Source organism: Sorex araneus, chromosome 1 (genome assembly GCF_027595985.1).
Source record: "Sorex araneus isolate mSorAra2 chromosome 1, mSorAra2.pri, whole genome shotgun sequence".
In the NCBI taxonomy this organism is placed as follows: Eukaryota; Metazoa; Chordata; class Mammalia; order Eulipotyphla; family Soricidae; genus Sorex; species Sorex araneus.
In genome coordinates, this window is record NC_073302.1 from 354936694 (window position 1) to 354963687 (window position 26994).

Genomic DNA, 26994 nt, shown 5'->3' on the forward strand with positions numbered 1-26994 from the left:
TCCAAAATAGAATTATTTATTTTGTTTTCTTGGGGAAAAATTATTTATTTGTATTATTTTGCTTCATTAATACATATGCATTTTTTAATGAAGCAAAATAATTTTCCTTACTTTTGTGAGAAGCAGAAGATTCCTCAGTATGATCATAGAAAAGTGGGGAATGGGAGAAGCAGTTAGCTCGTCTCTTCTCACCCTGGTCATAAAGATTGTTAGAGGGGGCAGCTCTGACCAGGAAGGATATGACTTAACTGAGCTAATTGGTTGACGGTACCACTTGGTGGGAAGCAGCCCTGGCCATGAAGGATATATGACTGAGCTAATGGACTGAAAGAACCAACTGGTGTTTACACAGACATGGAGCTGGAAAGGCAGGAGTCGATGCCCCCGCGTCTTGTATCCTATGTTTAACTGATAAGCATTTAACTGGTAAGATACTTTCTTGATGTATGGGAATTGGGAACACTCCCTAATTGGGAACGTTTTCTTGATATATTGTTTCTGTATGCTTTTCTTCATTTATGAAATGTTTGAAGTTATTTCTGCCTTTGGACTTGTTTATCTTTGTGCCTACTCCTGAGGCCTGTGTGCCCAGAATGGCCGTATAAACCCTCTGTGTAAGCCCTCGGGGTCGCGCTCTGACCTGCTTTGTCAGGACAGCTCGGCCTAGCTAGCTGGAATAATAAAGTCTCGGTGTGTGTTTTGTAATCATGCTGGACTCTTTGTCTCTCTGAGTATTGAGGGTTGGTCTCGGTCCTAACATCTTTGATGTGAGGGGAGAAAAGAGAGGAATGTGTGTTCATGAGAGAACATTCTCCAGAGTGGGAAAGCAGAGGAGAGAAAAAGGTGTTCAAGAGAGAACACAGGCTTGAAAAGCAAGCAAGGCTTGGTTGAAAATTTTCTTAACTTTTAAAAAATTATTTCATACTTAATATCAAGTTTGCTTCTTATTTTAGGGTTTGGGTTTATGATCAGATATCTTGAATGAGATAGGGATCATGTGTGAGTTACTCATATGCAGTATCTCCAAGTTTTTTAGCAAATATCTTTTATGCAGGTAGTGGTCATGCATAAGTTATTTATATGTAGTATCTCCAGGTTTTTTGTTTGCTTTTTGCTTTTTGGGTCACACCTGACAATGCACAGGGGTTGCTCCTGACTCTGCACTCAGAAATTACTCCTGGCGATGCTCAGGGGACCATATGGGATGCTGGGAATCGAACCTGGATCGGTCACATGCAAGGCAAATGCCCTACCCGCTGTGCTATTGCTCCAGCCCCCAGGTTTGTTTTTTGAGCAAATATCTTTAATGTAGATAGTGATCATGCATGAGTTATTTATATGTAATATCTCTTGGTTTGTTTTTTTGAGTAAATATCTTTTTAAAAAAATTTTTTTATTAGTGATTCACCATGGGGTGCAGTTACAGATTCACAAACTTCCATGCTTGAGCAAATATCTTTAATGTAAATAGCGATCATGCATGAGTTATTTATATGTACTATCTCTTGGTTTGTTTTTTGAGCAAGTATCTTTAACGCAGATCTGTAGTGTGTCCACTTTGAGAGTGAGTAATTTTGCCTCTGTGTTTATTTATAGTGGCTTGTAAAGATCTAAGAGAAACTAAATTTCATTTTTCATAAGCCTTTGATGCACGCTTCAAGCTGGGATGTAAAGAAATTCTGTGCCTCGCTTCCTTTTAGAACTGAAACCTCAGGGCTGAGACATGGCCCCATGGACTGAGCTTCTACTTGCAAGAATCCCTGGATTCATTCCTGGCACCTCTGGTCCGGATGCGGCCCCTGTACAGCAGGGAAAGAGGAGAGAGGGTAGAGTGGGTGACATTGAAGGGAGGACGAGAGGGAGAGAAAAGTGGAGGCATGAGTGGAGAGAGTCGGGGTCGGGGGGTGGGGGGTGCTTCAATAAGAACGATTGCCAGCTGATGTTTTTGTTGAAGGGAGGACGAGAGGGAGAGAAAAGTGGAGGCATGAGTGGAGAGAGTTGGGGTCGGGGGGTGGGGGGTGCTTCAATAAGAACGATTGCCAGCTGATGTTTTTGTTGAAGGGAGGACGAGAGGGAGAGAAAAGTGGAGGCATGAGTGGAGAGAGTCGGGGTCGGGGGATGGGGGGTGCTTCAATAAGAACGATTGCCAGCTGATGTTTTTGTTTGACCAAATACTGGTATCTCTTCAACTAAATCAGAAGATGTTAAGATTATTTCTATAGATTATTGGACGGTTTGGTTTGGGTGGCTGCCAAGTGTTTAATGTCTTACTAGACAAGGTGTTCATTATTGACTAGTATAAAGCTGGATTTATCATGGTTAGAAAATGTCTTAAAGTTTTAAATAGGAAACTGAGCATTTGGGAAATTTTGAGATGGGAAATGTTTCATCTGAAGGGCCTTGAATCATTCCTGCATGGGAGAGGCTGAAAAATGGTCGGACAAGACACCCATGTCCTTGACCCAGTGTAGATGCTTCTTGGCATCTATACCAGGAGCACACAAAAATGTGAATTTGAACAAGTCTCAGCACCCCTGTGTGCATGGCAGCTCTCTTCCCACTCCCCGAGGCCTGGAACCTCATGAAGACCCAGCAGCAGGCCGGGGGCTGGAGCAGTTTGGGGTCTCGCAGCAGGGTGTCATGCTGAGCAGAGTGACTCAGGGAGGAGGGCGGATGCTCAGTGGCCCAGAGCTGGTGTGCGCAGTGAGCAGGAGGAATGCGCTGGCCTGACGGCAGAGCCAGCAGCCACGACACTGCCCCCGGAAAGCGCCAGTGGTGCTGGAGGTGGCAGCCCAGAAGACCGTGGAAGCGTTCTTAGAGACGCGCTAGGGAACTCCAGCGGCAAAGCCGCGTGCCTTCTGTGCGGCCATTGCTGGCATGACGCCTTGACCGCATTGGTTCCCTGACCCCAGCAGGGGTGATTCCGGAGCACAGCCAGGAGTGGCTCCCCCACCAAACACGTATTAGTAAGACGTCACTGCCTGCTTCAGGCTGACCATCCACGTTCATGACAGAATCGATAGTCTCACAGCCCGCAGGCTGTGCTTCCGCCTCTCTGGTCTCTTGTCACACACATTGCCCTTGGCTCAAACTGCTCCGTGCTCGTCCCTGTTAGCCTCTGACAGCATGCAGGCAGCTGCTGGGCGCTCAGGTCAGTCTCCAGAGGAGGGAGAGTCGGAGCGGCACCTCCTTGTCTCTGTTGCTGTCTCCCTGTACTTTGCTTTGATACATTGATGCTGGCATGTGCCACCCGGGCTCACACTTGAATACGGTTTCCTTAAACTGCAGCGGGTTCATGGAATTGTCATACTCGTGCATGTGTTTGTCGTGCTATGTAGTCGAGGGTTGGCCTTTAACACCCAAACGCCTCAGGAACTGGAAGCTAACCGAATATCATATATTTCTTAATGGGGGGAAGGAGGGAGAGTTTTCCTAGTGGGAGTTTTCTTTTCTTGGGTAGCCCCTTCAGAGTATGGAATGCACTGCGTGTAGAATGTGTAGTTATGGCACGTTTATGCTTTGGAGAAACGGCTTTGTGAATTTCTGCTTTTTTTTGGTTTGTTTTGGTTTTGGGGCCACACTCAGCAATGCTCAGGGGTTACTCCTGGCTCTGCATTCAGGAATTACTCCTGGTGGTACTTGGGGTACCATATGGAATGCTGGGGATCGAGTCTTGGTTGGCCGCTGGCAAGGCAAATAGCCCCCGTTGTGCTGTCACTCTGGTCTCTCTGCTTTTTCTGTGTCAAAATCATGGACCATATTTTAAATTATTCAGGACAGAAAGCGTTTTAGGGGCTGGAGCAATAGCACAGCGGGTAGGGTGTTTGCCTTGCATGCAGCCGACCCGGATTCGATTCTCAGCATCCCATATGGTCCCCTGAGCACCGCCAGGAGTAATTCCTGAGTGCATGAGCCAGGAGTAACCCCTGTGCATCGCCGGGTGTGACCCAAAAAGCAAAAAAAAAAAAAAAAGCGTTTTAACTCGGTGTAATTGCTAAATATTTTCCTTAAAACACAGACACAACACAACTCGTAAAGTTTTAACTGACATGGCAACACCCCCTTTTAAAAATAAAATAGTTACATAGCTGTGAAATGATTACAGCTTATGGCTGCCAGCAAGTGAAGATCATAACAGCGAGAAATAAACTGTTTTCTAATTTATTTAGTGACACTAACAGCATCATGATTTATAAACTTCCTTAGACTTGTCTTTCAGCTTTGCTGTTAATTAGCTGAGTTAACTTTTTAATTAATTTTTGCTATTTAAACTACAAAGGCACAAGTTATTCGAGATTGGGTTTCAAGTGTATAGTGTTCCCAGACCCCCAGTGTCCCCACCAGCTCTCTCCCTCGCCCCATCCTGCCTCTCTGGCCGGCATTTATTGTTTTGTTCCTGCGCTGCCCCCACCCCTTAGGCACTGTGGTTGGCCTATGTCACTGATAGATCATCATGCGTGTCCCTCTACCTCCTTTCAGTACCCAGTCCCTGTCCAGGGAAGCAGAGTGTCTGCTTTCCCCTATGGTGGCCACGTTGGTCCCTCTTTTCTTTTTCTTTTTTGTTTTTATTTATATTTTTTAAATTTTATCACCATGTGGAAAGTTACAGAGTTCTCAGGTTTATGTCTCAGTTATACCGTATTCAAACACCATCCCTTCACCAGTGCCCATATTCCACCACCAAAATCCCCGGTATACCCCCCGCCCCCACCCCAACTGTACAACTGATGAATTTCACTTCATTTTCTCTTCACCTTGATTACATTCCATATTTCAACACAAAACTCACTATTGTTGTGGGAGTTATACCCCCAAACAAGATAACCCTAATAAGGAAGCATTTGATAATTAGTTTTCCATTAAAAGATTGTATGTTTTCAGGTTTTAGAAAAGGTTGCGAGGCCGCGTAAGCAGCCGCGCGGCTCGAATGTGTCCTAGTCCCGAATCCCGGAGCCGTGTTAGTTGCTGCTCGGTGTCTCCAGGGCTCCATCTGGAGAAGGTGTGCAGGCGGCACCTCCTCCTTCCGGCTCCCCGGTGTTGCTGGCCCCAATTCGGGTCCGGAGCATTTTCCGGGCCGCGTTGCTCACCAGAATGCCTGCCGCTTCTCTGTTGATTGTGGCAAGATGGCGCCGAGGGTGGGTCGAGGCCATGGCTTCCGGCGGTCCCTCTTTTCTGACCTGTCCCCTCTTCTGAAACGGGAAGCCTCCCACTAAGGACCCAGTTTTCCTGCTCTTCATTTCTTTTTCCTTTGGACGTCATTCCCATATGTGTCCTGCATCTGAGTGAGACCACTCTGAGTCTTTGCCCTCAGACTCATTTCTCTCAGCATGATGCTCTCCAGATCCAGCCATGTATCAGCAGGTTGCAGACTTCATCTTCGCTTCTACCTGAGCAATACTCCGTTGTGTAGACTTTCTGTACTTTCTTTATCCACTCATCTGTTCTTTGGCGTACAGCTCCTTTCCAGATCTTGGCTGTTGCGAATAGTGTGCAGTGAACATATGCAGGTGGTGTTTCTGCTGTGTGGCCCCCTGTCCCCAGGAGCAGTGCTGATGGTCCTAGGGAAGCTCAGTTGCTGGTATTTTGATGAATGTCTGTTTTGGCTGGTTTTTAGTGGTGATAGTCATGTAGAACCAAATGATCATGTCCTTGGTTGCCTGGAATAAGTGCAGCTTAGTTCTTGTTGCTGAGTTGAATTAAGAACAGGATTTGATTTTTTCAAATAGATTTATCGGGGCTGGGTAAGGTGCTCACCTTGCATGCAGCTGACCCAGGTTCACTCCCCAGCATCACATTAGGGTTCCCCAACTCAGCCATTGGTGATCTCTGGGTGCAGAGCCAGGAGTAAACCCTGAGCACAGTCAGTTGTGGCCCAAAAAACAAACTAAAACCAGTTGATGTATTATCTGGCTTATGCCATCACCTGAAAGGTGGAAAGCAGCATCAATGGAAGGTGCCCGTGTACTCCTGTAGTGAAACGGGTAGCAGCACTGGCTTTGTTTCTTAAAACTTGGGCAGAGAGACATATAAGCAGGGCTCTGGGGAGTGCTTTTGGTTTCCGATAGGGATGTGGGCATGGTTTGGGTGCAGCCAGAGTCTCACCCCCTGCGGGAGCCCTGTGGTTTCAGATGTGAGGCACAGAAGCACAGTCAGTCCTTGCCGGCAGTGGCAGCAGCTGTACCACACAGTGCATGCAGAGTGTCCCCCGAAGTGAAGGCAGACTGCAAACAGCTCTTTGTCTGTCCAGTTAAGGTTTGTACTAAGTCATCGATTTTACCAAACTGTGTTCACATTACGCATTAAGTAAAGCAAACAGATATGGAGTTGTTAGGATATGGGAAGAAGCCTCAATTAATTAACTCTGGGGATTTCAACTTTACACACACACAAAAATCAGGTGATACTTGAGCGTGGGTGAGGGGCAGGGGAGAATTTGGGTTTTGGTTTTGGGTTTGGGGTTTTTGTTCTTTTGGTTTGGAGTGCTTGCAGTGCTCATGCTTCCTCCTGGCTCTTAGATCAGAACCACTCCTGGAGGGCTCGGGGGACCATGTGGGGTGCTGAGGCTTGAACCTGGGTTGGCCTCCTGCAAGGCAAATGCGCTCTCTACTGTAATAATGCTCCAACTCCTTGGGCCAGGGAGGGGGATGGGGAGTGGGGGCGGGGGTGTTCTGTTGTTTTGAGTAAGGCTCAAGAAAGACCAAGAAAGATTTCAAAGTGGAGAGGAGTTAGCCAGATAGAATGTCCGTATACCCAGTGGAGAGGCTGCGCCACCAGGCTGAGTAGGGGAGAGGTGTGGTGAGGAGCGGAAGGAGGCTCATGGGTGTGGTATCGACTAAGATGCAGCAGGGCGGGCGGGGTGTGGGTGCCGTTGGGCTGCATGCACTCGGGGAGTTGGACCCAGACTCTCAGCGTCCTGCCTGTCCTGTCACGGTGCCTTTGTCATGCATGTGGCCTCTCCCCCCCAGACTTGGTGTCATGGCAGAGGTGACTACTGGAGAGACCAGGTCTCCATGCTGAGTAAACAGAAGCTTGTGTGGAAGAGGTGAGAATGAGTGACACTAGACCGGCTGCTCCCGGTGTCCATCCATCTTCGTACACACAGATGTCCCGGCCACATGACTCGGGAGCTGGAACACCGGCTCCTGCTTTAATTCTAGTACCAAATTGTTAGGATGTGATTTTGTTTTTAAATGGGAAGTAAGCGAACCTTTGAATTGGCAGTTTTTGTGTATGTCATTTGCTTCTTAGCAAAATTTGAAACTGTCTCTCATGAATTTTTGTCAGTATAGGTTATGAAAACCAGTTTTTACAATCTGGGTGGTTAGAGTCTAATCAAATGAATGCTTGTCAGGGAATTTTCACTTTTGGCCAAGACTCATTTGAAAACTGCCCTGAGAAGTTGCCTTGAGGCAGATACTTGTGTCACTCCATTATTGCCCGTGTCTCTGATCACTGAGTTCGCCCCTAGGTGCCTCCAGGCCTCCTCTGACATCTAAAGTTGCAGCAGAATGAAAACCTTGAACTTCATGGACATGGTCTTGTTCCCTCTCTGGAATCCTGCAGACAGGACTGAGTGTTACTTGTTCTTTCATTCATTCTAGATTCTTCTTAAGCTTTGCTGCGAGCTGTGACCCAGGATGGCCACCAACAAGCCCAAGGGCCAGAATTCCCTGGCCTTACACAAAGTCATCATGGTGGGCAGCGGAGGTGTGGGCAAGTCTGCGCTGACCCTGCAGTTCATGTACGATGAGGTAAGCACTGCATTCTGTTACTTCGGCAGGATCCCTTAGGCCAGGGCCTTGCCGGGCAGGTGTCCGTGAGCGCCCTGCCCGCTGCTCTTCAGCCTGTGCTGATGGTGCTGGGATGGAGAGCGGACTCCCGGCGCAGGCTCTTATCCCCTGTGCCGTGCTGGGTGGAGTGCTGGGGTTTTCCCCAGTTTTAAAATTCAGAGCTAACCTTTGTACACAGCATGATCTAATAAGTCAAAACTTAAAATCCTTGAAAACTCCTTGGAAGGAGCCAGAGACATAGGACAGTGGGGAGGGTGCTTACCTTGTACGCGTCTGACCCAGGTTCCATCCCCGGCATCCCATGTGGCTCCACTGAGCGCACAGGATTGATCCTTGAGTGTTGGGCCAGGAGTAAGCCCTGAGCATCACCAGGTGTGACCCTGCCCACTCCCCCCCCCAAAAAAAAAAAACCCTCCTTGAAAGACAAAATTAAGCTGAAGAAACTACCTATTTTTAAGCAATCTTAACTCCAACTCTTCTATAGTTAGTATTTTAAGTTTGGTTTGGGTGGATGTATTCAGAGACTGCCCTGGCTCTGTACTTGGGATTGTTCCAGAATACTCAAGGGATCGTGCAGTGTTGGGGGCCAGGCTACACAAAGTGTGTGTTTCACCCTTGAGTCCTCTCTCTGGCCCCTGTCTTTAGTATTTCAGTGGTTTCCACCTTAAATTAATAGAGCCGGTGGATGAGTATCACACCTGAGTTGAGACTTGAGAGTAATATACATAGATTTTCTTTGATGAATTCAGAGGAGACAGTTCATCGTTGTGTACTTGGCATGACAATATTAGGCGTTGTTGCCCTAGTTAGAGTAAGATAGTATTTTTTTAGAGGACTGTTCCCAAATCTGAGTAATTTAAAGCCAAATTTAGACCCAACCTCAGTGTGTGTTTCCTGTTCCTGGGGATGGGAGCTGGGGTCTCCTACTCCACCACAGCCCGGAGCTCCCATTCTTCCCCCCATAGAAGCAGGGGTCACGCTTATACTTTTCCTGTTAATCTCCATAACAGTCCTGTATGGCAGATGGTTGAATCTCCATTCTACAGTTGGAAATACAGAACCTCAAGGGCTAGCTGCCCTCCCAAGAATGGTGGTCATGCGTCACCGTGTCAACTCTGGTGTTCCAGCCCTCTCAGTGCATGTTGGCACCCTGGTCTCCACTGTCTGCTCATCCACACTTATTTAGCATCCGCAGACTCTTTGACCCATCAGTTGATGTGCTTATTGGTGGTCCGATACATGCTGACCGAGGAGATGGGGCGGTTCTCTGCGGGGCAGGGGCAGGCCAGAGGGGGCTAATGGCACAGTGTCTCGGCTATTACCAGGCTCCTGCACACAAGTCCTGTGCCCCCGCGTTCAGGGCACCTGCCAGCCTGGAAATGGCACTTTAGACGCACTTGCGTTAAGTGCTCAGTCCTGTTTTTGCACTGCCCTTTTGTCTGTGAGGGTTTGTTGGGGAGCCACACTGGACACTGCCCAGAGTCACCGTGGTAGCGACGAGGCCTGTGCCCGCTCGGTGGGCTTCTCCCTGAGCCCAGACTCTTCCTCTCAGTGCCTGGGCTCCTTTGGACTAACCCTGGAACCAGCAATCTGGGCAGTAAAGATATTCATATATGGGATGTTTACGGGTTGAATGGTTGAACTTTCATATAATATTTGCTAAATATTGGCATATAAATGTTGTGGAGTATTATATAACTTGAGCATTTACAAATGCATAATATCTGCAAACATTACATGTTCGTTTTGTAAAAAATATGTTTTATTTTTTAAAGATGACTTTTTATTAAGTGCCTCCAATGTTTCAGAAGTGTAAAGTTAAGGAGTAGAATAATCAAGATCCCAGCTCTCAGGGATTAGATTCTAGTAGAGGAACATAGATCTTGGGCAAATATTTAAGAAACCAGAGAAGTGTACATAGAACACATCGCTAACAAGGACACAGGGCAAGTTTACCAAGGTGATCATTCACAGGGCTGATGGAAGCAGAAATGTAAGTTATTCAGTTGTACTGTTTAAAAATACCAGAGGTTGGGGTTGGAGATAGTGCAGGTGTTAGGCACTTGCCCTGCATGTGGCAGAACCAGTTTGATCCCCAGCACCAATATGATCCCCTAAGCACTGCCAGAGGGGCCCAAACCAACACACACTAATTAGAAGATTGGGGGGAAGTTTAAAATCCAGAATGTGACATCCTACCAAGTAGTGTCAGCCTCAGCTTCTTAAACTGTGGGTGGCAGTTACTGGGCCATTGAATATGGAATGGCATAGAAAAAATTGGCAACAAGAAAAGGTTTCTGAATTTCTTAATGACCAGAAATTAATTCAAACTTGTCTCCTAATGAATCTGATGTTTCTGGCAGCTCTAATCCACTTGGATTTCTCAGGTAGAAAAGAGTCATGAGCGAATCCCTCATATAAGCCACATTGTTGGTTTGATTCATCTGGAGAAAGAAAAGGTTTGATAGGCTGGACATTAGTCACGCAGCAACCTCCTCAGTACTCCCTGAGCACTGACAGGTGGGTGTAGCTCCCCAGAAACAAAAAGGATTTTGCAACTTCTGATGCTAATCTAAGTATTGACTGGACGATGGACAAGACTTGCTGTAGAACAAAAAGTAGCCTTGCAGTGATCCTGGACACCACAGGAAATAGATGGTAGATAATAGATTCTGTTTATTTCCAGTTTGGGGATGAGGTTTTGCATTTATAGCCACACAGACATGAATTCTTAAATGGAATAGTCAAGACATAGTGTAGTGTGTCCAGGAGGGAAAGTGAGACACTTCCAAGCAGTGAACTGTCTGACGCTCACAGCTCGGCCCCAGCTTGCTGCAGGTGAGGGTCACCAGATTGTCCAGGAAGAAACTTCAAACTCGTGTCTTCCCAGCCATCTCTGCCAGGGGTTCTCTGGCTGCTCTGGCCGTTCCGCGGGACTCTGTTTAAGCACTGAAAGCCATAACTGAGGCAGGTGTGCCGCCCTCCCTCTCCCTAGTTCGTGGAGGACTACGAGCCCACCAAGGCCGACAGCTACCGGAAGAAGGTGGTGCTGGATGGGGAGGAGGTGCAGATCGACATCCTGGACACGGCGGGGCAGGAGGACTACGCCGCCATCAGGGACAACTACTTCCGGAGCGGGGAGGGCTTCCTCTGCGTCTTCTCCATCACAGAAATGGAATCTTTCGCAGCCACGGCTGACTTCAGGTACACAGGGGGTGGTGTTGGCTCTCTGCACACTGCCTGGCGTGTCCCGGAAACAGCTGTCCGTGCGACCGCTCCCTCTGTCTGTCTGTCTGTCTGTCTGTCTGTCTGTCTGTCTGTCTGTCTGTCTGTCTGTCTGTGTCTCTCTGTGCTTGTGTTCACTCCCTGTCTGACGTCAAGCTGGGACCTGACCCACCGTGTGGTCTCCTCAGCCCTTGCGGTGGCCTGCTGCAGCCCGAAGCACTATCTCGCTGCTGACCCGCAGGCCCAGGGCCTCTCACATCACTTCTCTTCCGAGCAGGACTGCTGCCATCCAACCCCAGAGTCCCATCATGAAGCTCTGACCCACATTGCGAGTCTCTTGTATTGTCACTGGGTTTTCTGTGTCACACTCAGCAGGCACCTGGCCATGCTCGTACTACAGAGCCCTGAGGTCACAGTGTGGGCAGCAACTTGAGTAGAAATAACAGTATAGCTTGGCAAGTCAGGTTGTATTATATAATCTGCAAAAGTATGTTTAGCTGTTGTCTACTTGCCTGTTTATTCTGGTGTGGGAACCACACCCAGCAGTGCTTAGGAGCTACTGTCCATGGTGCTCAGAGCCCAGTAGTGCTCAGGAGCTACTCCCCATGAGGCTCAGAGCCCAGCAGTGCTCCCGGGCTACTCCCCGTGGGGCTCAGAGCCCAGCAGTGCTCCCGGGCTACTCCCCGTGGGGCTCAGAGCCCAGCAGTGCTCCCGGGCTACTCCCCATGGTGCTCAGAGCCAAGTAGCACCAGGCCAAAGCCTGACCCTGGCGCACAGAACAGGGGGAGCTCAGCTCTTTGGGCCAGTTCTCCGGGCCCTGTCTTTACTGTGTATATAATAAAAATCTGTCATCGTTTATTTGGATTGGAGGGGAGGTTTTGGTGAGAGGAGAAGGATTTTTCTGTTTACCTAAGAGAAATTCGGTATGAATTAGCCGTTGAGTCATTACATAAATACTTTAATTACGCGTTATTTTTGTTTTTGTTGGGAGCGTCCCCATCTCTGTGCTTGGGTTTCACTCCTGGTGCTGCTCCGTGGACCGTGCAGGGCTGGGTCAAAGCTGCATCTCAGAGCGCGTGCTCGGCCAGCCACCTGTCTTCTCCGGCCCAGCCCCATATTCTTCGTTCTGTATTAGTGCTGGCTTTGGGGGGCCGGGGAGTGAGTGGGGGAGATGAAAAGTCCATGTAATGTATTCCTTTCTGGTGGTTTTTTAAAATTTTTTTATCCTTTTTTATGATTTTTTTAATTGAATCACTGTGAGATGGATGATCACACAGCTGTTCATGATTGGATTTCAGTCAGTGTTCTGACACCCGTCCCTCCACCACTGTACATTTCCCAGCACCAGTGTCCCCAGGTTCCCTGCCATCACCCCCCACCATCCCCACCTGCCTCTACGGCCAACACGTTTCTTCTCTCTCTCTCCTTTTCTCTCTCCTTCTCTCCCTTTCTCCTTCTCCCCCGTCCACGTTTCTCATTTCTCTTTCTTGTACACTCTCTCTCCTTTGGGGTATTATGGTTTATAATACAGATACTGAAAGATTATCATGCATATCCCTTCTAACACTCAGTTCTTGTCCAGAGTGATAATTTCCAAATATTATTGTCATACTGGACCCTTCTCTATATCACTGCCCACACACACTTGGGATAGATTCTAACCATTGACCAGTCCCTGTCCCTGTTTGCCCTGGCATTGGATATTAGTCTTCTACTATATATATGTATATTTTATATATACCACAAACGAATGCAGTTATTTGATATCTGCCCCTCTCCTTCCGACTCATTTCACTCAGCATGATACTCTCCATGTTCTTCCATTTATGGGCCTGGATGTAGGGAGAAAGAGACTCTAGTTCACTGCTGGTGGGAATGATGACTGGGTCCACCTTTTTTGGAAAACAAATGAATATTCCTCAAAACACTAGAAATTGAGCTCCCATTTGATCCCAGCAATACCACTTATGGGACTCTACCCTGGAGCCCAAAAACACAACGGAAACACCCTCTGCACTTCTATGTTCACTGTGGCACTATTCACAGTAGGCAGAATCTGGAAACAGCCTGAGTGCCTGAGGACAGATGAATGGATAAAGAAACTATGGCATATGCTACACAGCTGTTAGGACAGATGAAGTCACGATGAAGTCACGAAATTTTCCTGTAAACGAACGAGTGGTTTGATTTTTTTTTTTACTTTTTTTTTATTATTGTTATTTTTTAATCACCATGAGATGCAGTTACAAAGTTTTTCTGTTTGAGTTTCAGTCACACAATGATCGATCATTCAGTGCACATCTTCCACCACCAAGAACCCCAGTATTCCCCCCACATCCCGCCCCACCCCCCACTGCCTCTGTGGCAGACAGTCTCCCACATGCTCTCTTTTGTACTGCTTGTTAGGAATAGTCTAAGATGTCATGGCCACGCTCTCCTGGAATTCTAAAATTTTAGATGGTTAGGCTCGGTTTGGAGCAATAGCACAGTAGGTAGGGCGTGTACCTTCTACCCCGCCAACTCAGGTTTGATTCCTCCGTTCCCTCTTGGAGAGCTCAGCAAGCTGCCAGGAGTATCCTGCCCACACAGCAGAGCCTGGCAAGCTACCCGTGATATATTTGATATGCCAAAAACAGTAGCAAGTCTCACAGTGGAGACGTTACTGGTGGCCGTTCGAGCAACTCCATGAACAAGGGGAGGGCAGTGCTACTGGCTCCGTTTGGAGATTCTTTTGTGTGTGTTTTGTGTGGATCATGGCTATTAAGGAGCTTAAGTAGCAGCTGGGAGGCAGTTTGTGGGCATGACTTCCAGGTCCTTTGGAGATGAGGGGGACCAGCCCATCCCCTATCCCTGGAGGCCTGGAGTTTGCTGTCACTGAACCCGAGTACCTGAACTTCTCATTGGATTCCGGAAGTTGGCGGCTGCCGGGGCTTTTAGGGGGCAGGTGGAGGGAGGACGCCTGATGCACCCCGGTGAAGTTGGCTTGGCTTAATGTCCGGTGGCATCTCTGCAGCAAACTGCTCGGTTTGGAGATTCTTTTGTGTGTCTGGATTGTGGCCCTTGTTTCCATCTTTTCCAGAGAGATAAACTATTGCATATACCCTGCAGGGTGCTTCCACTCACCCACAGCGCACTGCACCACCAGCCCTAACTGCAGCTTTTGACCTTTTTCAAGATTTATGGGTCTCTGAAATAAAGCCAATAAATCAGCTAGTATTGCTGAGCCAGAGGTGGTTTGTGGATGTGTCTCCCACATACCTAACATTTTGGCCATTTAATTTCTTGCTAAACTTGGCCCCAGGTTGTTGGGGTTCAGCTAAAGGCACAGCAGCAATTTTGGGGTAGCTGATGCACCCCATAGGTACAGGTTGACCTGTGGCAACACCATATCCCAGATTTCTTTCTTTTTTAATGTTTATTGAGGCACCATGGTTTACAATGTTATTCATGGTTGCATTTCAGCCATCTGATGTTCCAGCACCAATCCCTTCACCAGTGTGCACTTTCCTCCACCCATGGCCCTATTTTCCTTCACCCCCCAGCCTGCTTCTATCCCAGGCACTCTTTTTTTTTTTTTAAATGCATTCTTTTTTTTTTTTTTTTTTTTGGCTTTTTGGGTCACACTCCTGGCTCTGCACTCAGTAATTGCTCCTGGCGGTGCTCAGGGAACCATATGGGATGCTGGGAATCAAACTCGGGTCTGTCGCTTGCAAGGCAAATGCCCTCCCTGCTGTGCTGTCGCTCCAGCCCCTAATGTACTCCTTTTTTGAAGAGTCACACAAGCTAGTTGAATAAAACTTGAAACCGTGAGTGAGTCCGTGGTAACAGAGGAAACATGGTCACTGTGTCAGAGGGAGAGCGGCTGCTGGCCCTCCCTCTGTGACTGAGCAGAGGCGGGTGCCGAGATGGGAGGCTTGCAGGGCACCGCGCGGGAGCACAGGCTCAGCCTACCTTCCAGCCCACATGTGATTACAAGGCATCACGTGTGCATGCATCCAGCAGTTCCTGTTCTGCCAGCAGCCCGGCACACCACTGCAAGCCAGTCACAGCATCAGCAGGCAGATGTGGGGGCGGGGAGGATAAATGAGTGAACAAACTGAAGCAGATAAACCAGCCACCACGGGAGGCATAAGCAGCAAGGAGGTGAGCAAAAGGGACCCTGGGGGACACCAGGTGTGTGGGTCGGAAGTAGAATGCACTCTCGGTCTGCAGACCCGTGTGCCCAAGGGGAAACATGAACTTTAACATGAACTCGTACAAGCAGTCCTTTGCATGTACTATCAGAAGGCTCACGAACTCAAAGGATTCTAGAAGAACATTCTTTGCAAAAACGTATGTCATTGAGAAAGTTTTAGAATATGGATTTATTTGCAGAATTTGTTTTATTGGTCTCTGTAAGTACCAAGGGTGGCAGATTCTGGTGACTTGTATTCCTAGGAGACATGTTGGAAGTTGTGTCAGGGGCCAGTGAGGTAGTGCAGTGGGCAGTGCATTTGCCTTGAGCGTAGCCAGTGCCTGGTTTGAGTTCTGGCATCATGTGTGGTCTCCCGAGCCCCACCAGGAGCAGCGCTGCCAGGGGTGAGCCCTGAGTACCACCAGATGTGAACCAAAAACAGAAAGAAAAGTCAGTGCTTATTTTTAATACAGCAAAATTTGAGTGCTTACTACGTTGCATTTTGTAATAATTACTAATAATGGAATTGATTTTGTGACCATAATCACCAGAGCCGAAGTGATATCTCAAGGGGTTATTTTTATACAGGTAGAAAGAATCTTGGACTGTCGCTGTGCAGAAAATAGGTGACCTGTTTGTCACTCTCCCCTTCTACCTCCCTTCCCGGAACCATAGCTCTGGTGACTCCCCACAGCCGCGTCCTCAGCTCGCCCGGCTGCCTCATAGGGACGCAGCTGTGTCGGCCTTTCTGTGCTCCTGTCTTCCCTGTTGTGTTCACACACAGACCCAGGAGCTGTGCTCTAGGGTTCAAGTGTGTATTTTCTTCTTTAATGGCAAACCCCTAAAACTGAACCCTTCTTGGGACCAGAGCCATAGTATACCCAGTGTGGTGTTTGCCTTGCACACGACCAACATAGAATCTATCCCATACAGTCCCCTGAGCATCACCAGGAGTGAGCATGACCGGGTGGGACCCCAAAACAAAGAAGTGGACGCATCTCTTAGCTGCCTTGGTATTCCTCGTCTCGACCCGGGTTCAATCCCCGGCATCCCATATGGTCCCCCAAGCACCGCCAGGAGTAATTCCTGAGTGCAAAGCCAGGAGTAACCCCTGAGCATCGCTGGGTGTGACCCAAAAAGAAAAAAAAAAAAACTTGTATTACCTTCTTCTGCATCTCACATATGTCAAAAATGGAGAGGGTGAATCAGTTTGCAAAGATCCGTTTCTATTCTCAAATTGTGTGATACTCTCAGAATCTCTGCTTAAGGCATCATCACATAACAGGAAATGCCCCTGAAAGCTAGACGCCTGGCCGGGCCTTCCTCTGACGTCCACACAGTAGCTAACAGATGACCAACTGACTCTAGAATATAGTCTCTGTGCTTCTGAGCCCACTAATTCCAGTTCCCGTGGCCCCTTTCCTGATGGTAGTAATCAGACTGCAGTCTCAGTATGGCTCTTCCCGAAGAACCTCGCTAGGTATTTATTCATTAAATTCGTGTCTTTATATCCATATGAGCGAGGTGCTGAAGTCACCAATGCCTGAGTCAGTCTCACCTTCCTGGAACTTAGTAAGACCAGGTGATAAACCTTTGTTTAAGTTGTTGATCAAAAAGGACGCAAGAAATGTGAGATGGAGCAAGGAAAGCCTCTTCAACAACTGGTGCTGGGAAAACTGGACAGCTACATGCATAAAAATAAACAGACCTCTATCTAACGCCAAGCACAAAAGTCATATCAAAATGGATTAAAGACCTCAATATCAGACCTGAATCCATAAAGCACATGGAGGAAAATGTAGGAAGAACCCTCCGTGACATTGAAGCTAAAGGCATCTCTAAGAATAAGACACTACTGACCAAGCAAATAGAAACAAACATAAAAAATGGGACTATGTTAAACTAAGTTCAGATGAGCCTCAGGCATGAAGGGACTGGCAGAGAAACCCAGGTGTGCGGTACCCGGGGTTGAGATCTCCAAGCCTGCTCGGATTGGGACTGGGCCTTCTCAACCCAGATCCCCCATTTTCCAGTAGCTTGGCAGCCACACCTACAAACTGCCCCTGGCGCCATGTGATCTTACTAACAGCCAACATCCAGAGACTATAAGACCAAGCTCCCAGAAGCGTGCAGCATCTAATAACCTTGTTTTCCCTCTTGGAGAAACTGACAAGCTACCAAGAGTAAGGAGAGGCTGCTAAAATCCGAGGGCTGAGTGTAATAGAGACATTACTGGTGCCCGCTTGAGTAAGTCAACGAATAACCAGTTAAACTAAGGTTCTTTCTGCACCTCAAAAGAAACAGTTACTAAAATACACAGAGAGCCCACAAGATGGTGAAAAATTATTTACCCAGTACCCATCAGATAAGGGGTTATCCAGGATATACAAGATAATGGTGGAACTTTACAAAAAGAAAAAAGAAAACAGACCACCAACTCCATCCAAAAAAAAAATGGGAAGAAGAAATGAACAGAAACTTCCTCAACAGAAAAATACAAGTGACCAAAAGGCACATGAAGAAATGCTCCACATTGCTAATTATCAGGTAGATGCAAAACAGTAAATCAAAACAACAATAAGCTATCATCTTCCACCACCAGAAACTAACACACATCAAAAAGAACAAGAACAACCAGTGCTGGCGCAGATGTTGGGAGAAAGGGATTCTTAATTCATTGTTGATAGGAATGCCAGCTGGTCTAGCCTTTTTGGAAACCAATATGGACATTCCTCAGAAACTAGAAATTGAGCTCCCATTTGACCCAGCAATATCACTTATGGGAGTATATCTCGGGGATGCAAAAAAGCACAGTAGAAATGACACCTACACTTCTTTGTTTATTTTAGTACTGTTCACAATAGCCAGAATCTTGGGGAAAAAAACCCAAGTGCCCTAGAACAGATGAGTGGTTAAAGAAACTTTAGTACATCTACACAGTGGAATACTGTGCAGCTATTAGAAGAGGTGAAATCATGAAATTTGCATATAAGTGGATGGACATGAAGAGTATCCTGCTATGTGAAATGAGTTAGAAGCGAGGGACAGAAACATAGAACAACTGCGCTCATTTGTGTAATATAAAATAATATGAGACTGACACCCAAGGACAGTAGACACAGAGCCAGGAATATTGCCCCATAATTGGAAGCTTGCCTCATGTGCTGGAGAAGAAGGCAGCTGGGATAGAGAAGGATCACTAAGTCAATGATGGTTGAAGGGGTCGCTCATCATGGAAGATGTGAGCTGCAAGTAGAAAAAGGACCAAACATGATGGCCTCTCAGTATCTCCATTGCAAACTGTACAAAAGTAGAGAGAGAGTAAGAAGGAAGGTGTCTGCCACAGAGGCAGGGGGTGGGATGGGGTTGGGAGGGATACTGGGGACATTGGTGGTGGAAAATGTGCACTGGTGGAGGGACAGTGTTCTATCATTGTATGACTGAAACTCAATCATGAAAGCTTTGAAACTATCTCACAGTGATTTGATTAAAAAAACCTTTTTAATAGATCCCTATTCCCTCTGGTATATATGTATTTTTTTAATCACTGTGAGAACAGTTACAAAGCTTTCCAGTCTAAGTCTTGGTTGTACAATGATCAGACACCCACCCCCTCCCCTCTGGTGTATTTTTTATTGTATTAAACACATTTTAATACAAGGCATTGTTTTATAGAGACATAACTAAAGAATTTCCTAGCATTGCCTTGATCCCTAGTTACTTGATTAGTATCAATTCTAACTAACCCTCAGCAGAAACAGTTGGAAATGTTTTCCAAGAACGTGAAGGTTTCCTTGTCCATCATGGTCACCACTTTCCTCCCACCTCTCTTTAGCCTATATCCTTGCGCAGGAATGGTCAGTCTAATGGAGCAGTTTCCCTCTGCCATGTGTGCTTTGCCTGTGCCCCGGTCCCCTTGCCAGTGTCCAGTGGACAGCTTCATGCTCACTCCATGCCAGAGAAGTCCCAGGCATAGGGTGCCTTCCCAGAAAGGCCGTGATCACAGACACTGGTTCCGTTACGGGGAAGTCCCTGGCTTCCAGCCTGGCAGTTCTGTGTGTATGCCATGGAGTCAGGTTTCTCAGAGTCAAACCTTTGTTCTCAGCTGTGACGCTTCAGATCTCCTTCATCTCATCTCTAGGGTGAAGATAAAACTAACTGGATTTGGGTGAGATTTGAACGTGTAACATATGATAAAAAAAAAAAAATGTTGCCCTCATGTTGTAAACATGAGTCCAGGGCTAGGTGCTACAGAGGTGGGACTCGGACACACACTGTCTGAGAAGACGAGCTGGGTGAGGCCTCAGAGTTGGGGAAGATGGATGAGCTGAGACATCATGGTAAGATCCTTGTAAAATCAGGTGCACTTTGCTCAGTTGTAATGATCCTAGCATAGTGTTTGATTTTTCTCTTTTTCATCTAAAATGTTTATGTTCTGATGATTTCAACATCTTTTGAGTTGTCGTAAAACAGTAGACCTAAGTCTGGCAGATTTCTTTTGTCTGTTGCTTTTCATAAGAAAACATTTTTCTCCAGTAATCTAATTGTACCACTCACCATTACTGAGCATTAGCACATGCCACACAGTTCTTCAGGCCCTATTTTACTACAAATAGGACACGACTCAGACACAGGAAACTTTCAGTCTATAGTTCTCTAAATGCAAGTTTAGAGATAAATTTATCTGTACTCTAGGTCTGACTTTCAGATACTTTTTGGTACTTAGAGGCTCATCATGATTTGTAATACAAATACTGAGACTATGAGACTTTAAAAGCATTTATTGGACACCTGCTGCAGTTTAAGAATGACATCCTCTGCCTCAGGGCATCCTCCCGAAGCCCATGGCCTGCTTGTCATGAGAGTAGAATAGCACTGGGCAAATCCTCGTTGAGAGACGGGGCAGGGCTGTCAGCACCTAGGCAGTCTGAAAATAGGCCTAGGCAAGTGTAGTCTAAGGGAAGATGGTAATTAGTTGGCACACCCTGTTTTCTGAGTGGGGCTCTAGAACAGGAAAAGAATATTCGGTAAGAATAGACCGTCAGGACAAGGTTGCACTTGGTTAATAATGCCATGTTCGTGTTTCATGTGGTAACGGTAGCACGGTGTGAGGTTGACAGCTGCAGAAGCAATGTAGGCTGTGCCTTTAACAACAGACTCACTACTCTCTTCACAACTTTCCTGCAGATCTGAAGTTTTTTCAACATAAAAACATTCATTTTTGAAAAAAAGCACTTGACACTTCCCTACCCCTGTTGACTGGTTTGTCCGTGTCTGTGGAATGTTTTCTCCCATCAGCGATGTGGCTGTGTGAGTGTGATGACAGGTGCAGAGAGCGAGGCTGCTTGCTTGCTTCCTGCCGCGGATGGCAAAGTGCTCCTTGTCACTGAGAAACATGGGTAGGTGCTGATTGCTCGGTATTTGGTATGTCTTCATATTAATATTAATAAAAACGTGTTAATATTTCTCTTTTTTAAAACAGGGAGCAGATTTTAAGAGTAAAAGAAGACGAGAATGTTCCATTTCTGCTGGTCGGTAATAAATCAGACTTAGAAGATAAACGGCAGGTGTCTGTGGAGGAGGCGAAGAGCCGCGCGGACCAATGGAATGTGAACTACGTGGAGACATCTGCCAAAACGCGTGCTAACGTCGACAAGGTAAAGGCGCTTCTCATTGCACGGCCCCGTGTCCAGCAGTGCGGCCAGCTTGCCTTGCGTTTCGGCTCCGCGTTCTGTGAGCGCCAGCAGGTGTCGTGTTGCTGCTCTTCTGAACACCCAGCGCAGAACAGTCGCCTGTCACTTGGGCCTAGGAGGGGGCGGGACAGGTGCCCTTTGATTCTTGGTGCCTGCGGTTGCTGGTGCTATGCTCTGATGGTGCTCCTGCCGCGTCCTGAGGGCAGCCCTGTGGGGAGCCCTGGAGCGCCCTGCCTTCCCTCCCTTCCCATCACCTGCTGTCCAGGCTCTTCTGTGCAGCGCAGGCCCCAAAGACTGCACCTGAGATGTGGAAGGACCCTGGGGTGGGCGTGTAGGGCCAGCTGCACCCGGGGTGAGGCCTCACTCCCCGAGCCCCCGTGGCTGCCAGACTGCACGTGCCCGGCCGGTGTCCTGGCATCATGCAGATAGCACCCACGTGTCTGAGGGACAGCTTGGAAGGCTTGTGCACTCTGGCCTGCAGTGACGCATTGGCGCTGTGTCCCCCTCAGAGGGCCTGGCCGGGCTGGAGAGCAGCAGGCTCTGAGCACAGCTGTGGCCTCCCCGGAGCAGGGGAGCCCTGGCCCTGGAGCTGTGGCTTGTCAGGCGGTGAGAACCAGCAGCAGCAACGTTTGACTAGGCCAGTCGCACGGCAGCAGCTCTGGCCCGAGGTTCTCAACCTAGGACTCCCCTGGCGGTGCCTGAGACCCCCACCCACTGCAGTCTGCACCGCGGCCAAACCAAGAGAGAAAAGTCAATCATGTTTTTTCATAAAAGAAAAAGAAAATCTCACCTATAAAAAGAAAAGATTGATTATTTTATTGTTGTTTGGGGGTCACACCCAGCAATGCTCAAGGCTTACTCCTGGCTCTGCACTCGGGATTCACTCCTGGTGGTGTTTCAGGGACCACTTAGGGTACCAGGGATTGAACCCTAGTCGTCCATGTGCAAGGCAGATACCCTATTCGCTGTGCTGGCATCACTCCAGCCCCCAGGAAAGAGCAGTTTTTCAATAGCATTTTTCAGCTAGTCCTGGATAATGCACTGTTGCATTGGGGGGCGCTTCGGCTGCCCAGGACCAGGAGGAGAGTTCAGAGCCCAGGGCGCAGGCTGTGCTGGTGGGAGCCCCAGGCTCAGTCCTGGAATCACACAGTTCCCCAAGTACCACCTGGAGTGTCCCCTCCCCAACTAGCAAGCCAGGAGTACCCCCTTGAACACCACTGAGTCACAATAATAACAGTAATAATAGTAAAATTGTACCAAGAAACATCAAGTTCCAAGAACCCATTCTACAAATAAAATCTTCTATCTCCATCCACACATTCAGTGAGTGTAATGTTCAGGGCAGTCACCAGGCGTGTCATTTGTCACAGAAGCAGCAGACTGGAGATGTCCAGGTGTCTGATACAGACAGGCCCAGTCTTGGTGCATCCGTGTAGTGAGGGCTTCTCAGCATCAGAGTAACATTCCCAGTAACAGAGCTCAGCGTCTCTGCACTGTAGGGGCCAGGCCAGGCCAGCCCTCAGCAGGGGAGGGCGGGACAAGGTGGGCTAGGGGGGCCTAGGACGGGGGTGCGGGGGCTGCACTTAGGTGGAGTAGAGGTGTAGTAGCTATATTCAGCCATAAACATGACCACTATTATGAGCATGTTCCTGAGGCTAGAAGACCAAGAGGAGGTTGAGGGCCTAGCAGGGTGTGGCGTGCTCAGGCTCTGGCCTTGCTGGCTGGCCGGGGCCTGGAGCTCAGGCACGGGGCAGAGAGACACAGCGGGCCAGCGGGGCTGGGACAGGGAGCAGGGCCGAGTAGGAGCTTGTTGTCATCTGTGCTTTAACACACACATGTATTCAGCGTCAGAAGATGACATATGAGAACTAGGTCACAAGCATATGCTTTTCCCATGGCAAATGCCCTTTTGGATTTCTATATCTGAATTTTTTTGCCAGCAGAATGTGTAATATTTCAGAAGCACAGAATTAATGGTATGGGACTAGTTAGTTACTTCGTGCAGTGAACACGAGCCTTAGCATTGCACGGTCACGGTGGAGGCGGTTGTCTCCGCTTAAGTCTGGGGGCGGGAAGCCTCTCAGCTGCCAGGCAAAGGCGGATTCCCACGTGTGGGGTTCTCTGACACGGGCTGCCCCTTGTGTGTTTCAGAAACGCCTCCCCGTGCCTTTGCCCTAGTCCCCGTGTGCGCAGAACAAGGCGTGTGTTGATGTTTGGTTAGCCAGGGGGTGTCCTCCTTCGCCCCCTGCACCCCGCTTTCCTGCTCCCGTCTGTGCGTGTGTGCGAAGTCATCAGCCGTATGTCGTGTACATGCATGTGGCGTTCCTGTGTGTGGAATTCTTGCCTTACTGAGGTTTTGCATTCTACAAGTACTACTCTGAACTTTTTCAAATCTAGAAGGCAGTACAGATCATAAAGTTATTTACCCATTTGCCCTACACACGTAATTATTTGTATACAGTGTGAATTTTTTAATTAATTTTTGTTGAGGGGGTGCTTTTGGGGTCACACCTGGTGGTCTCAGCGGTTACTCCTGGCCCTACACTCAGAAATTACTCCTGGCGGTGCTCGGGGGACCATATGAGGTGCTGGGGATTGAACCTGGGCTGGCGACATGCACGGCCCTCCCCGCCGTGCTGTCACTCCAGCCCCTACAGTGTGCATCTTCATCTTTCTCTGTGTGTAGACATTTCTTAGTGATATTTGTTCATTTTGATTTGGCCTTGGTGTTTTGGGGTGAGGGTCATGCCTGCCTCTGGGGCTCTCCCGGGGTCCAGGCCAGGCCCCACTGCAGAGTCACCCTCAGCTCTAGAACCCTCTTTCCCTGCTGGTATTGAACTTCTGGACTTCCCACTAATGCTTTCAGATTATTATGCTGATTTTAACCTCATTTGCTACTTTCTCAGTTGGACATCAGAGAAGAATGCATAACTTCTGAGTGAAATTGGCATTAAAATGAAGTACCCGTTTTCTTCCATCGTTCCTTAAAATGAAAAAAACTGAAGAAATGCAAATTATGAAATGTCAGTTTCGTTAACCATCAGTCATTTTAAAATATCAGTTGATAAGATTATAAATTACTTTTATGTAACTTTTGTCCCTTGTAACTTAAAAATTTTATCTTGAAAACAGATGGAAAAATCAGTTTATGTCATGTGAATACTTTTACCATAAAGAGCTACTCAGAAACTTTTGCAGCTTTCTCGGTAGACGTAGAGAAACAGACTTGTCTCCTCTCCCTGTTCTTCTCCAAACAGAAGCTCTGAAAATTGACTCTCTGGGATGGGGGGGTGGGGGTGACAGAGTGCTCAGGGCTCCTGAGGGCAGCGGGGCCCTTGGCATGATCGGGCCCGTGATCCATGGTGCTGCTGGGCCCCCAGCCACCTCCAGTCCCCCTCCAGGTGCCGGGCTCGTGCCTGGCCCCTGTGCCCTCTTCCGGCCCCCCATGAGTCCACATGGGGTTCGGAGACGCGCCACACCCAGCTCGACCCATGTGCTTCATTTCTTATGTTTTCTTCTCTCTAGGTGTTTTTTGACTTAATGAGGGAAATTCGAGCCAGAAAAATGGAAGACAGCAAAGAAAAGAATGGGAAAAAGAAGAGAAAAAGTTTAGCCAAGAGAATCAGAGAGAGATGCTGCATTTTATAATCGAAGCCCAACTCCTTTCTTATCTTGACCATACTAATAAATATAATTTATAAGCATTGCCATTGAAGGCTCAATTGACTGAAATTACTTTAACATTTTGGAAATTGTTATGTATCACTAAAAAGCATGAATTGGAACTTCACTTGAAAGCCAAATTCACTTAGAAAGAAATTAATGTGGCTTCGCGAAGAAGCAGTGTTCAACCTTCCTCCTACTCGCCCCCCTGTCATGTCCTGGACGTCTCTCGAGCACGTGTCCGGCCATTCCTCCCTGGACTGCCGCAGGTGAGGGGTGGGGAGGGCAGGAGAAGGTGCTTCCTCCAGGTTATGAAAAAGCTTCGATTTTATATCATTTGAAAATGTCTTGGTCTAATACTGCCTTGAAAAATGACAATTGTGAACATGATAGTTAAAACTGTTACCACTTTTTTGTTGACCATTGTTATGCAAAATATAGAAGAAAAAGTTGCTGGCATGATCGTTGCATATAGTGAAAATGAGAGTAACTCATCTGTGAGCCTGCATTATTTACCTGGTGTTAACAGAGAGAAGGGGTGTGAACTTGTACATGGAAAAGTTTGAATATGCCTTAATTTAGAAACTGAAAACTACCCGATTACATGGACCGGTGTGTCCTCGCCCGTGTTTCCTGGTGAGAGAATACACACCTCTTGTGTGGGCTCAACTTTGGCGGAGGAGGAGGAGTCTTAGGAGAGAGCAGCTCAGAGTCTGTCCAGCCTACTGGTGTGCCGGAGTCCGCTCCTGGACGGGCAGGTCCCGAGCTGCCTGAATGCTTTTCAGTTTGCTAGAAGGTAGCTGAAAGTGAAGGGCCAGCATCTTCTTGGAAGGTCATTTTAGACTCTGCGGATTCTCAGCAGCTGTTTCTGAGTCCTTTTCCTTTGAAGATGCTGGTCCCAGAGTCCACTTTGTTCAGGTGGTGAATGTGTTGAGTTTTTCTGTCTCTTTGGAGCCGGGCCCAGGAAAAAAACTGTCCAAAAAATTGCCTTCTACTCTAGAACAGTTAGTGCTCACAAGTCTTCTCCACATTTATATTCATGGCATTGTAGTTGGGTGGTGTGGGAGCTATTCTGGAGAATTTGTGATCTGTGTTCATAACAGGACATGGTAGCTACGTTCTTCCTAGCTAGCATCGAGCAGTCCGGCCTGAGCGTGCGCAGAAGACAAGTTTGGCGAGCACCGAGCAGCGAGGCTACTGCCCAGTGTGCCCGTGGCAGTGACACCAGTCGTGTTCCCTTTGCCTCTGGGGAATGAAACTAGGAAGTTGACTCAAGTGCTGCTCCTTTTGCTCAGTCTGAATTTCAACAAGTCAGAGATGTGTCAGGCATTCCAGGTAACAGGTGTATGTGTGAAATGAGCAAAAATAGGCTTTTTAGGAACCCAACTCTAAATATCTCATCTGGCTTATCATGTTAAATATTTGTCCTTACGGGGTTTGAGATACTCTTCCATTTCATATTTTTCATCAGCTATGCCATGTGCAGAATTAAAGCTCCCGTGTCCCTCTGGCCCTGCGGCCCGGCAGTCCCTCTCGGACTCATCATAGTCTTATTTAACCAGGGGTCCTAACCACTAACACGTGACTTTGCTTTGAGAGCGTTCCTCTCCCGGGTACTCAGGTGCTATGAAGCCAACTGACAAAGATGCATTACATGTCTTAGGCTGATGCCGCTACCCAGTTTGGTTTATTTGCAATTTGAGCCATTTAAAGACCAATAAACTTCCTTTTTTAAAAAATGTTTGTGGTACTGTTTTATGTTTACTATCTGAGGTGACACGTTCAGATTTATCAACCTGCACCTTTGACTGGGGAGTCGAACAACTACATCTTCTGAGTTATCAGTTTGCTATTGCTTCTGTGTCATACGAGCCCAGCCTAGGACCTGCTCCCATAGTGTCAAGGCTGAGGAACAGAAGGATCCCGAGTACACAGCCAGTGCTCCTGTGCCAGATGGGTAATCACAAACGTATACATTACTTTAAAAACTCTAAAGTCTGAAACGTAGAGGGGACAGATTCATGTTCACTTTCTAACCAATACGAACCCCAGAGATAATTTGTTTCCAAATTGTACCAGGAATGACCACCTGGGTCAAATTTCCCCAAGCTTTAGGCCATTCTCTTCATGGTTTGTGTCTTGAGAAGTAGCACTGTAGCACTGTTGTCCCGTTGTTCATCGTTTGCTCAAGTGGGCACTAGTAACGTCTCCATTGTGAGACTTGTTACTGTTTTTGGCATATTGAATATGCCATGGGTAGCTTGCCAGGCTCTGCCATGCAGGCGGGATATTCTCCATAGCTTGCCGGGCTCTCCAAGAGGGACGAAGGAATCAAACCCAGGTTGGCCGCATGGCAAGGCAAATGCCCTACCCACTGTGCTATTGCTCCATCTGTCTACTGAGAAGTACTGGTAAGTGCCTGATTGATTGGGAGTCAGGCAGTCTCGGG

General features: G+C 47.7%; 1 protein-coding gene across 1 annotated transcript in view; it reads left to right on the forward strand.

The window, feature by feature from the left end:
• Window positions 1-26285, forward strand: part of RALA (RAS like proto-oncogene A) — an 83590-nt gene extending 57305 nt beyond the window's left edge. Inside the window, exons 2-5 of the mRNA XM_055121647.1 lie at window positions 7602-7751; window positions 10786-10994; window positions 20672-20846; window positions 24408-26285. Of these exons, the coding sequence (XP_054977622.1) occupies window positions 7638-7751; window positions 10786-10994; window positions 20672-20846; window positions 24408-24530 (621 nt within the window). The 5' untranslated portion in view covers window positions 7602-7637 and the 3' untranslated portion in view covers window positions 24531-26285. The remainder of the gene's footprint in view (window positions 1-7601; window positions 7752-10785; window positions 10995-20671; window positions 20847-24407) is intronic.
• The last annotated feature ends 709 nt before the right edge of the window (window positions 26286-26994 follow it).